General features: G+C 40.5%; 1 protein-coding gene across 2 annotated transcripts in view; it reads right to left on the bottom strand.

Moving 5' to 3' along the window:
* znf407 (zinc finger protein 407) overlaps positions 1–13,609 on the bottom strand; it is a 205,530-nt gene extending 191,921 nt beyond the window's left edge. Inside the window, exons 1-3 of one of the 2 annotated variants that reach the window (XM_086039134.1) lie at positions 13,442–13,609; positions 11,391–12,070; positions 7,800–9,914 (exon numbers count right to left, since the gene is read on the bottom strand). In XM_086039134.1, the coding sequence (XP_085895260.1) occupies positions 7,800–9,914; positions 11,391–11,961 (2,686 nt within the window). In that variant the 5' untranslated portion in view covers positions 11,962–12,070; positions 13,442–13,609. Of the gene's footprint in view, positions 1–7,799; positions 9,915–11,390; positions 12,071–13,054; positions 13,379–13,441 lie in introns of those variants that run through there. The other variant, XM_086039135.1, reaches the window with a different exon arrangement.
* Between the last annotated feature and the right edge of the window lie 315 nt (positions 13,610–13,924).

The following is a 13,924-nucleotide window of genomic DNA, read 5'->3' as shown; positions in this document are numbered from 1 at the left end:
GTTTTAATACTACTGGCTGCTGCGTCAGTGAGAGCCATACAAAAACAGCCAAGGAGGAATTATCATTGGGAAAACCTTCGACTACTGCACCTCCTACAGCCCCAACACCAGGGAATTGTCGCTGCTGCTACAGATGCAGATCCTGCAACCACATAGCCAACAAACTTTCATGCGCTTCAAGTGACATGCAACTCCTGTGGAAAGGTGGAGCAGTTTCCTAAAGTGTCGATCTGCCCGAAAGGAGGCACGTGAGATTGCGATAAACAAACTGACTGTAATATACATGACTGACTTGGATGAAATCCTGTGTACTGTACAAGTGAATGCAAATGGACACGCTCAGGATGTTGAGCTAATTGTAGATGCACATTTGTCTGTTTCTATCACTCCAAAGAGCACTTATTATGCCCTTTTTCCTACATGTAACCTAGTTACAATGACAGTCACTCTGCTCACATACTCAAAAGAGATGTTAAAGGATGTATGCATGCCAAAGTAAACCATGATGGACATTCAACCAGAGGTCCATTCATAATGGTAAAGTCAGGTACTGCTCTGCTCGGGCTAGACCTATTTGTTGCACTGAACATGTGTTTTAACGGCAGCAAAGTCATTACCCTGTACCACTCTGAAGGAATCTCCCCCTGATCAAAGTGCACCTACTGACCAAGGACGTCGCACAGACACCAATGGCAGCTCAGATGTGGGACATTTGGTGTGCGAAAGGATTTGTGCACAAAATACAGCTCAAACCAGATGATCTACCAGTTCAACAGAAACTCAGGAGGCTTCCGGTTTCTGTGAGGCAGGCTGTGGCAGATGAACAGGAAAAAGGCAGAATAGACTGTATTAATTCATCCACATGCATCCCTTATAGTTGTGACTCAGAAAAGAGGTAGGGAAGTCTCAAATGTGTTTTGACCTCAGAGAGCCGAACAAAGCCATCGTCAGTGACTATCACCCTTACCACGCATTGAAGAGCTGTTCACTGAACTATGAGGAGCTACAGTCTTCTCTACCATTGGCCTAGCTTCAGCCTATCACCAGATGCTGTTACACCCAGATAGCCATGATATAACTGCATCTCACACCATGGACTTGGCCCATCTGGCCTGACTTCGTCTCCTTCAGCCTTTCAAAAAATGATGATGACCATACTGGCAGGCCTTTCAGGTGTACAAACCTACTTGGACGATGTTAAGGGACAACACAGCAGGATCATGATGCTACCTTACGTATGCAATGGTTGCTTGACACTAAGTAAGTGATGCTAATTCTGCATACACGTTGAGGATTAAAAATTGTTATGACTTAATTAGGTTAAACTCTTTGATTCACGTTCACTTTGGGTCAGTTGGATTCTTTTATACCAAGTACTTAATACGTTAAGAAGAGGAATCTTTCAAGTACAGGGGAAAGTGTTGTGTTGTGTGTATTGCACTTATAAACCTGCAGAGGGTGCTGTAAACTAGGGATGTGCGCGACTAGTCGTTTAACCATTTAACCGTCTACAATGTATTAAACGTTTAGTTTTTACTAGTCGGTCAAACGCTGCATTCGCTGTATCACGCATCGTGTTCCTCATGCCTCTGCCTCTGTAAACAAGCTGAGCACCAAGAGAGATTTGCTTCCCTCCCCCTCGCCCACACGAGTTATAATAGTAGGGGGCGAGGACACTAAGTTTGGGGAAGAATATTTAGAAAAGTACATTCTGAAGGTGTCGAAGGCAGCTACCACGAAAAACAACGGCATCATTTGGCAGTATTTTGATGCAGCAGATGACGACAACGTCAGCTGTAGGCTTTGTAAGCATAAACTCGCTTAAGACCATTCTCCCGGAGCGATGAGAAACCACACAGCGGCGGGGCCAGGCAGACTAGCATGAGAGCGTTTGTTTCAGCCGGTCTGGCGCAGTCATGCTCACCACACAGCAAAGATTACCCAACTAATTTGTGAAATTACTACCCCCGATATGCTGCCACTTACTTTTGTTGAGGGTAAAGGGTTCGAAAAATTAATGCTGCATATCGAGCCTGAGTACACGGTGCCAAGTCGCAAAACAATAACGCCCCAACTCGAGAGTAGCCATAACCAAATGAAAGAGGATGCTACGAGCGTTTGAGCGGGTCAACTACTGTATGTGGCCATAACTACAGACGGATGGACATCCATAGACACCGAACTTAGATGACTATAACGTGTCATTATGTGGACGAAGGACATCTCCGCAGCTGTGTGCTTCATGCGCCTTGGAGGAAAGACACACAGCTGAAAACTTGGCTGCTCTCCTGCGGAATGAGATGGGTACATGGGCACTAGAAAATAAAGTCGTCGCCTGTGTGCATGATAAGGCACCTAACATGGCGAATGAGACCCTGCTGGACTGTGAATCAGTACTATTACCCATTACATTATAATTAACATTATAATAAATGCCATGGATTGCATTGGCAAATGTATCAGAAATGTATTTTTCTTTCAATTGTTCACTTTAATTCAGTCAGTTGTTGTTACATCAATAGAATTTAAATTAACAAACTGTCCTTAATGTGTGGGCTGAAATAGCTCCTACTGTAAATACACAAAACATTAGCATTTTGAACTTTGAATTCAATTTCAAGTTTTCTTGCTTATAGACTAGTCGAGTAATCGCAAATAAAATTTGAGACTAGTCGGTGGGCAAATTAGTCAAAATTCCCATCCCTACTGTAAACCATGAGAAAGTACAGTAGCGGGGGTTCAAAAAAAGTTTTGGGGAGAAGAATACATATTGAATAGGTATGCACAGTTCTCATCTCTCCAGCTAATTATTTCATTTTACAAGAAACAAACATGCACACAGACTGAGATTTGCGCTACACTTGCGCTGGGCATGGAAATAGGACCTGTTGGGAGATGTAAAGAAAGATCTAAAACAAGTGGTAGTGACATTAACAACAACGTGCTGCTCAAGGGCATTTCTATATTGACATAAAATTGGTATTGCAACATTTACTAAAAATACCATTATATAATGAGGCCATTTCACCCATCCGTAACAACTAACCACATCAAATCGTAAAAACACATCGTTATAACTAGTCTAATATATTATATATAACATTTTGTTTGTCAAATGCAAAATCATGCCATTGAAGTAAAAATGTTTGTTTTCATTAATATTACATCACATCAACTGTGTGAATGGGCATCTTAAGGCATGTGGACCCATTACTTAGAGGCTCTGGCTTAAGTCAGGCAAATGACTCAAATGAAAAAGTGACCAATTTACCTAAAGATGCAAATTGCAGTAGTACCCTCATTGGGAAAATGGACATGTGCACACATTTTCTTTACGAGACAAATTGACAAATCTTTGTGCAGCCTCCCACTACCTTCAGTGATTAATCAAGAGGATAAAAACTAGGTCGTAATTAAAAGGATCTGGACATGCTCCCAGCTTCAAAACTGACAGACCCCCATTGAGCTGCTTCAAAGCCCTGCAAATTCCAAGAATAAATGTTGTATAAAAAGGAAATAATTCAACATAATGAGGGAGCTTAAGCAATAATACCAAATGACATATGTTGTCAAAATGAAGGGAAATGCTTTCACCATTATAAAGGGCCGAAATGAGGAAGAATAATCATGTACACACAATTTGATCTCGGCATTTGACCCATCACAGCGGTTTGTGGCACACACTGGAGCTGGCGGCTGCACAAGTACTTTCGGAGGTGTTTGGAGTATTGGGGTATCTTGTTCAAGGACACTGCAGCCGTGTGTAAGGGTATGGTCTTGAACTGGGTTCCAGAGATTGGCAGGTGACATCTTAAGCACTCCCCCAAATTTTAGTGGAAAGTGCAATTAAATGAACAAAAACGTAAATCCTAGCTAAATATGATGTTGACATCTTTTAGCACAAGTGGTTTCTCAGACCTTATATTATTAAGGTAGAACGGCATACACTACATTATGTATAGACATTCCAACTGTCATTAAGAACAAAACAACTGCTCAGAATTAACCTGGTACTCAAATTTTCACATCGTGAGAAATCAAATATTGGCAGTTCTAATTCAGATTTGGCACAAAAAAACACTTAACAAATCACTGATGCAATTTGTTGGAATGCATGGAAATATCTACATACGCCATCCACGGACAGAGAAAATGGATTGTGTTATTCGAAGGTTCATTAATGCTTGAGCAGAAGAGGGGGAATGAAACATTCAAGACAGAAAGGGGCATTTATTGATGTTTCCCTCACATCTCATTCATGCATTAAGTTGATTTTAAAAGCAATTAATACACATGGTCAGGGAAATGTAACAGAACACCGTATGTTCTTAACCTGTCGAACATATCCCAGTCAAAGCCCTTAGCAATGCTCTGCTTTGCATTATAAATGACAGGATAAATCTTAATGGATTGGGAATAATCAACTAGCCATGAGGGCTGACATACACACACATTCACCAGGCATTCTACCACTTACATACACACAACTGTGGACGTCCAGACACAAGGGAAATTAAAGGCTTTGAATACGTCTGCATTGATTATTTTAAATTATTAGCCCACCTCTCTTTGGACCTCCAATGCTTTTAGCCTCAGCTTTAACACATTTACAGAGACTTATTGACTATAATTACAACTGAGTCTTGGTAATGGACACATCAATTATAAGTCGCACATGTCTCTGACCATGCAGGCGTTGCTCAGGGAATCCCAATCTGCGGTCCATTAGCGTTTCTCTCACTGGTCTGAAGCCTAATCAGTCTTTGCCGTCACTTCTACTGAAACAGCTTTTACCTGGCTATAGTACACATTAGCTTTACCATAAGTCTAGGTGGCAAAATTTGGTTATACTGTATCTCTGAATTAGGGTTCATTCAAATTATATCCAAATTCTATAAAGTGCTCGAAAATATCATATGGTACCACAAGTCAACTGGACTTACAGTATTGTGCGGACAGAAAAATAAAATGCATAACTCAAACTTGGCCAATCACATTTACAAAAGATCAATATCGTTGTTACACTTGACTTTACTGATAAAAAAAAAAAATCTCATTTGAATACACTACCTTAATATTGTCCGTTTGGTTCAAGATGGAGAAGATTTTTGGCCCAGAGTAAAGGTTTAGATTTAACATTTTCTCCCAGTCTATACAACAACAACTTTACAGACACAGGGTTTCACTACACCAGCATTTTTATGACCCAATCTACACTATCTTGCCATGGCACTTTCAGCTCATTTTATGGCCCAATCTAGTCTGCTGTGCCCTGGCACTGACAATTGATCCCATCTGTATAATTGTCAATTTTTTACTTACATTAAACAATTTGTTAGTTTCAGAGTAAGAGCAGCTTTTGATCATGCATTTTAATGAGGAATAAGGGCTGTGACCTGCTTTTAAAACCACAATATGCACCAAAGACACAGGACCATATACAATAGATATCGTTGGCATTGGGCCAAATCCTATATATCGTTGCTGTCCTGTGAAAAAAACTTCTGTCCAATTTTGGAAAAAAAAATCATTTTCACATTAATGTGATGTCTGCAACGCGGAAATCCCATTCACGTAAAAATAAGAACATTGAAAAAAAATGGACATAAGTGGTGACAAGATATATATATATAGAGAGAGAGAGAGAGAGAGAGAGAGAGAGAGAGAGAGAGAGAGAGAGAGAGAGAGAGAGAGAGAGAGAGAGAGAGAGAGAGAGAGAGAGAGAGAGAGAGAGAGAGAGAGAGAGAGAGAGAGAGAGAGAGAGAGAGAGAGAGAGAGAGAGAGAGAGAGAGAGAGAGAGAGAGAGAGAGAGAGAGAGAGAGAGAGAGAGAGAGAGATAGATAGATAGATAGATAGATAGATAGATAGATAGATAGATAGATAGATAGATAGATAGATAGATAGATAGATAGATAGATAGATAGATATATAAAATGGTATTTTATTGTAATTTTATTTTGTGTATTTATTTGTATTGGGATTGTGTTGGGAAAATGTTATTTACCGGTACATGTTGTTATTTATGTAATGGTGGTCATGTATGTCATTCATTTATTTACTTATTTTTCCTGTTTTGTATAGGGTCTGGGGAAAAGGTGGGAATGGATGGCAATAAAACAAGGCAGCTATTGCAAGTCTAAAAACAGTCATGGTCTATTCCTGGCTTACGTATTCCTTACATTTTGGGGGGTTTTTTTTGTGTCCTCTTCGCGTGTGCAATGTTGGGCCCCTTTGACCTCATAAACCCATGTGGAATACAGCCCAGCCACGCCACTGACGGTTACACATAAATGCATATGTACACTTGACAGCAAGTAGTACAGTAGGTCTCGTCTTACTTGAACCATTTTTAAAAACTTGAAAATGGGCCGCCACCCTCACAAAATCTCGTTATAGCTTCCTTGCATTATTAGAGTAATAGCTTTTCATGTTCTTAATTATACAATGGTATTTTGTGTCATGTTTGTAAATGTTACTGTACATTGTGACTATTGCAAAGAAGCTTGATTTCAAGAAAATCGTAAATCGAATCGAAATCACAATATCTGTTACAATTTTTTCCTAAAATTGTCCAGCCCTGATGGATACATGTACACACACACACACACCCACACACAGGCGTCCGCTGCAATTATGGCCTGTCACGTTTGCCCATTCCCTCCCCATGTGGTGGCCTGAAACGTGAATGTCTAGCCTCCAAGAACATATAATTAAATGCTGTAATAGGGTGGTCACACAAACAGCCTATTGTAGTTTTACATTCCCCACTACCTGATTGTTTTCAAATTTAAGTGTATATCTCATATAATTATAATATAACTTAATGCAATTTTTTAACAGTTTCTAACAGTTTCACTTTCTATATATACTGTGCATGTGAGATACCGAGGTGGATAGTAACGAGTAACATTTACTCCGTTACATTTACTTGAGTACGTTTTGGGAAATGTTGTACTTCTAGGAGTAGTTTTAAATCACTATACTTTTTACTTTTACGTTAGCAGATTTGTGAAGAAGAAACTGTACTCTTACTCCGCTACATTAGGCTACATTGAACCCGTAACTTAAGTCCCCTCCGCGTACGTACGCGCCTCTCTCTCTCTCGCTCTCTCAGACAAAGGCGGAGACCTGCGCCAGGCTTTACCATGTGACTGTGTTTCACCAATCAAACGTAGCCGTATGGCCGTACAGCCCTGGAGTCTCGTCACATGATCATATTCAACTTCAGCTTCGGGAGTTGTTTTCGATTCACGCACCTCCCCACCCCTCCACACACACACGCACACGCACACAGTTTATACGAGTTCATGGGCTACCTTGTTGTTCTGCCTGCAGAGCCTGTTAAAAAAAAGTACAGGGAGTGATATTTTGTGCTACTTATGCTTAATTTATTTCTTTTATTTATACTATTATTATTTTATTGTTTATTATAGTACTTGAATTTACCTTAAGATTATTTTAAGCTATTCTTTGAAATTAAATTAATTCATTTTATTGATTAGATGGTCTTTAATTTTCCTGAAGATTATTTTGTATTTTTGTCTGATTGAATGGTTTTTAAAAAAAAATAAAAATAAATGAGACGTTGCTACAGTTACTCAGTACTTAAGTACTTTTTTCACCAAGTACTTTTTAACGTTTACTCAAGTAATTATTTGGATGACTACTTTTTACTTCTACTCGAGTCATATTATTCTGAAGTAACAGTACTTTTACTTGAGTACAATTGTTGGCTACTCTACCCACTTCTGGTGGGATAGCAAGGGAGGGACGGTAAAAAAAAAAACCAGCATACATACCGGTATGTGTGCGAATGTGTGCCAGGAAGGCCATGGAATTGCTGCTCTTGCACACCTTGCCACAGTACTTGCATTTGTTGCCTTGGTGCTCCTCCCGCTCACGATTGATCTGCTCTGTGTCCTCAATCACATACTTGTTTACTTGTCTCAGCAGCTCATCATGTTTCTCCTTGATGTGAATGAACAGCTGTTGCTCCGTTTCAAAGCGATCTGTGCATTTTGCGCACTTGAAGCACGAGCCGCCGTCATCACGCTCATCGAGGCTGTTCTGCTCATTTCGGATGTGGGAAGCGCTGGCCAGGTGTTGATGCAGGTTGCTCTCGGTGTAGAACGATTTGCCACACACCATACAGTGGAAATGTTTATCCTTGGTTGGGTGCTTCATTGAGATGTGCACATTCAAGCCGCTTAGGCCATCTGCCAAAAAGCCACAGTCGTCACAGCGAATTCGGGTGCTTCTCACTTTGGCTTTAACGCTTACTTCCTTGTGTTCAAGCTTTTTGGCATCATGGGGCAATAGCCCAGAGGGTTCTCCGGTCAAGCTTTTAACAGCAGCCACACCTTCCAGAGCAACGCCCTCCAGCGATGGCTGCCCCTGTTCAGCTAGGGCCTTTACGGACATAATGCAGGTGTCAAAAGGTCGGGCAGTGGACATTCTTGGAACTGAACCACATCTTTTTTCTATGCTGGTACCTTCCATGCATTTACCATCTTTTTCTTTGATTTCTTGCCGTGGAGATTGTTCCACTTGTTCCACTTCAACTTCAATTTCTGCTTGGGGCATATGCTCAGACTGTGCTGTTTGGCCTACTGTACAATCATCAGGAGAGGAAGATGCAATGCTATCTGGCTGCTTTTCTTTTGCTTTGCCAGCTGACATGGCCACAGCATCAGCAGGCTCAAGAGGGTCAGAAGATGCCACTGTGGGCTGTGTTTTTTCTTTTTGGCTTTCTTCTAAACTTAGCTTTGGATCATCAGGGAGCCGTAAAGGTTCTGACTCAAGAACCGTAACACCATTGAGATCAATAACCTCACTGAGTTCTGCCGGGGTCTTCAATGATTTTTGGCCACCATTCTCTTGTTGTGCAAGGAATGTCTTGCTTTTCTGCTTGTGTCTCTCTGTGCTGGCATGACGAGACATTTCCTCGGTTGTTACAGCATAGTATCTGCATGCCAAACAGACGTATTCAAAGTCTCTGGTGTGCTTTCGTTTCACATGAAGATTGAGGGTGGCGACTGAGTGAGCTATAAAATTGCAGTGACTGCAAGCAACAGAGTCATGCTCATCTTCTATTGGGCGTGTGTACGACAGTGTTTGCTCTTCTTCACTGGGTTTTTTTGAGCCTGGTGAGTCCTGCTGCATGTCCCTGTTCTCTGGAGCTTCATTTGATTCCTGGGATTGTGTATCTGTGGGTTCCTGGGGTGAAGGGTCTGCATAATTTTTGATAGGGCTACTATTTCTCCCCTGCTGCATACGTTTCCTGTGTTTCTTAGTGATACAATGGCGATCAATGTCTCCTTTGGTCACGCAGCTGTAACAGCAAAGAGTACACCTGTAAACATATGCCTTGCTGTGTTTACGGCGGACATGGACACCAAGGTTGGTAGCATTAGACACTACCAAGCCACAATAACTACATTTGGTTGAAGAAATTTGTTTTGGTCTCCCTCTTTTAGGTTTTGGAGGTTCAAATTCCAAGTCTTCCTCATCTACTACAACTTTAGCAGGTTCCAGTCCCTCTTTAATTCCCCGAGCCTCCCCACCCCCATCTCCTTTGGCAACCCTCTCAACACAATCAGTGGAGGAATGGGAAGGACTATGCTCCCTACTCTGATGTTGCTTGTGAATATCTGAGTTCAGGTGTCTGTCCATCCATTGAGATGTTGCAGAAAAGAAGTTACATAATTTACAGCGATACCAATCCAGGCCCGGGTGCTTGATGCGAGCATGGCTCTCCAAGAAGGAAAGTGTGGAAACCCTTAAATCGCAGTTTGCACACTTGATCTGAAATCTGTTCTCTGAATGTTTTGGGTCCACTTGTACAGCGCTGATCTTGAAAGCACTTTCAGTGTTCTCAACATTCTCTTCTTCCTCCATGTACTCTTCTGCATCAACTGAAAGACAAAGACAAAGCTACTTGAGGCAATTCAATGACAGATGTACAGTACTGTATATTTCTAATGTTGACCGCAGCTGCCCCCTCACATCATCCCTAATCTTGGTGATAACCAATTTACATCTCCAGAAATTACTAAATTCAAAGCGTAAACTTGTACAGTGGAACCTCTGGTTACATTCTCAAACCAAAACCTTTGCTAACCGAGGTAATGTTTCCCATTCAAACAAATGGAAAAGTAATTCATATGTTGCAGCCACAGAACAAATTACCTTATTTTGATCATATAAAAATGTAATTCTCTGCAATATAGAAATCAGTAAAAACACTATTGACAGTGAAAAAAAGTATGACAGTGGGTTTGCCAGCAAACCATTGTGGTGTCTTAAGCTTTTTTGGATACGGTAATGTTTATTTTACCCGTGGCTACTGCTAGCCCAAAATGGCCACCAGTTCCCACAATGCAGAGCAGCGTTTGCATTGTATTATGACATATGGTGGCAAATTTAGGCAAAAAAAAAAAAGATACCTCAAGCACGGACTCAATGTTGTTTATGCGACACGAAAAAAAAACAAATTGCCTTCCAAAGACTGCTATTTAGATAATGAATATCAGCATGCACAGTTCAACAACGTACAATCAATTGAAGGTCACTTACGGGATTCCCAAGGGGCTGTGCTAGAATCAAAACTATTCATATTATATATAAATGTTAAGTGATATCTGTTGTGTCTCAAAACTACTTATATGTTATATTTGACAACAACACAACGCTCGACTGCTCAGGAGAAAATCTGAAACAACTTCTGACTAAAGTGGAAAATTAATTGAACACATTAAAAAATTGGTTTGACACTGAAAAATTAGCACTAATCTTTAAGCAAAGTGTATAGTTTTTGTCACTGAATACCACAAACCTGCAAGTCAAATTATGGTAAATTTAATTGAAATACAAAAGACTATAAAAGTAAATTTCTTGGAGCATTCTGTTATGGCATTATGAAATAAGTAAAAATACACAAAGAACAAGGGGTAGGATAATATTTTTTTTTACTTCTTCCTACTCTGTTTTGAGCATGTAAACTTTGTTTAACCATGAGTATGTGCTTTCTCTCCTTTAAATATTTTTCTTTACTTTCCATTACAAAATATTCATCCATCCATCCATCCATTATCTATACCGCTTATCCCGACACGGGTCGCGGGCGTGCTGGAGCCTATCCCAGCTGTCAACGGGCAGTAGACAGGGGACACCCTGAATTGGTTGCCAGCCAATCACAGTACAAAATATTCTGTTACTTGTTTATATATTTAATAAGCAATAGTGTGTAACCTGCGATATTTTTTATTTTTTTATTATTGTTCATAAACAGAATTGGTCATAAAACGGGTCATGTGTAAACCCAAGATTCACTGTAGTTTTTTAGGAAGGAATATTCTATAAATGACAGAATGCAAAGAGGAAATACTCACCTGTGCGTGGGCTGTCTTTGCTGTGGTACCGCTGGACATGGACATCAAGAGGAGATTTGTCTCTAAACTCAAGTCCACAGTAGTTGCATGAATAGATAATCTTGGGTTTGGGGGTTCGTTTGCTCATTCTTCTCTCTGGAGAGGATATGGCCTGCACTTGTTTTGGCTGCTTATCTGGTTTGGCAACTTTATTACAGCCATCTTCGGGAGACACTGATGTCGGATCATCTGGGGCTGGCCCTGGATTTGACTCAGCAGAACTTTCTGTCTCCATGTCCATCCCTGTATTAACGTCACCTGGAGTATCTTCAGAAATGGTTTGCCTGTCCTCTGCAGGTTTTGCATCTTTATCTGTGGTCTTTTTATGTTTCCTTGCATAGTGAATCTTCAGTGATCTTGGGCATTTTGCTGAGAAGTCACAAACTGAGCAACGAGTACTCACATCTTCAGTCAAAGTGTCTGCCCCGGGGCGTTGAGTTGGTTTCCCATCCACTTTTTCAGGCTTCTTAGTCCTACTGGGTGAGTTGGCTTCATCCATATGCACATTAGCTTGACAACTCCGTTTTGGCATTTTGTCCAAAGGAGCCTCCTGTTCGATATTCGTTTTGATCTATGTCTTTACTTGCTCCATTTACATAAAACTGTGAAAACTTCAGTTGAGTTGATGGCGGATGAATTACCTACACAAAATGGGACAGCATACAACTTCAATTTGGCAAATTTTATTACCTTAATACAGACGTCAGAGGCATACAAATTGAATCTAGGTAAACCACTGCAATAAGTGTCATATAGTCCAACCTGCCAGTCGCAAAAACGGACAAACACGCGCAAACGTCGCCATCTAGTGTTTCCAGAAGCACATTGTTGAAAAACTACTGTAGGCGGGTTCCTTTATGGAGTAAACTTTTTCTTTTCTTATTTCCTACACAACAATTTCCTTTTCACACAAATGTGGCAACTGGCACTTTTGAATACAATTTAAAAACAAATGTATTAACTAAGGCCTACCCTTTAATTGGGGAGAGCCTGTCGAACACTAGAATTAGGTTCACTCAATTTAAAGAGCCACTTAAAATAATTATAAACCTCAGCCCTTATTGGTCATCAGTGTTTTGTTTCATATAGAAAACGTACACAATACACCTAGATTGTGCGCAAATAAATGGATCACATGCATGTAACAAGAATATTTGAATGGCATCAAAAGGCTTTCTGCATCTTACTTGTACACGCAAAGTAAAGCAAATAAAGTGCATTTTGACAGGAGGCCTCTACAATTTACATCCAGATCAGCCCCATGTAAGATGGTTTGGGTACTAGGCGAAACGTTAATATTTTTGTTGCCGTTTGTTAAACATGCGAAAGGACTGCTTTGAAGTGGATACTAACTAGGACAGGAAAGGGGAGAGTGCTCACAAATTGAGTAAGATTAGCCATTGATGCATATCTTTAAAGACTGTAATGGTCGCTAGATAAAGCCTAACGGGTGATCCGTTGGATATTTGTGATATTTGTGAAGTTTTAATATAACGTCCTATTGTGCTAACCCTGTTGTCAAGAGTATTAGCTAAAAAAGTATCGCTCAGTTGACCTAAGTCCGCTACTTAAAAAAAAACACGAGATATGGAAACACATCATAAACAGCAAAACTTGAAAACTACCTATGGTGTAAATAATGGATTGTTTTTTGGCGGGGCTGGGCTTCGTGTGTTTTTTTAAATTACTCTGTTTGATCAAATGTGGAAGTCGTGAAGCATTGCGAGCTAGCAACGTGCTCCCCAACTGATAAGGGAAGACTAACCAATTGGATTTCAACATTAGCCGTATAAGCCAATCACAGCAAAGTGAAAGGCGGGTCTTAATAAGATAAAACCCAGAAAACGACGGCGGCACAGAGGCCCAAAAAGTAGGCTAACGTCGACCGCCTGAAACAGTGCAATAACAGTATCTACAATCACGTTAGCACACAGCTGCCGTGGGCTCAGCCACCTCGCAATAAAGGGCGGGACCAATATTACGACAACACGCGTTCAATAACTCAAACTCACCTTTCACTGTCCAAATGTCGCCACCGTCCGCGCTTTTTGTTGCTAGACACAAATGGCGTACCGTAGCATGAGCGTTACGTCACATTAAGGCGGAACTACTGCCCGCCTTTTCCGACCTCAGCTGTTTCCAATAGGGTATGCGCGGCTTGTGGCCATCTTCATGCTCACCGGGACCTCGATTATAGCGGAAGTATCTCTCCGCAGCTTTTAGTTTTCAAAATAAAGGTTCACGTCAGAAATGACCGTTTGGTCGTCTCTTTGATAGCAAAATATAGTTAAATATAAATGTACTTTTATAGGTGTATATGGTTTTAGGTTACAGTAAGGAATAAGTTGAAGGAAGGAATAAATTACCTTGTGTGAACTTGTCTTTTTTTATTATAGGTTGTGATGTTAAATTGTTAGATTTTATATATTTTTATAATGCTCAGCAGAATTCAACTGGTTCTTTCAAGGCTAATTGACAGAGGTGGGTAATCCAGG

Source organism: Filicampus tigris, chromosome 8 (assembly GCF_054856515.1).
Source record: "Filicampus tigris isolate MCC_2025a chromosome 8, RoL_Ftig_1.0, whole genome shotgun sequence".
Taxonomy (NCBI): domain Eukaryota; kingdom Metazoa; phylum Chordata; class Actinopteri; order Syngnathiformes; family Syngnathidae; genus Filicampus; species Filicampus tigris.
Note: the sequence above shows the minus strand (reverse complement) of the source record. Positions and strands in the feature narration are given on the sequence as shown.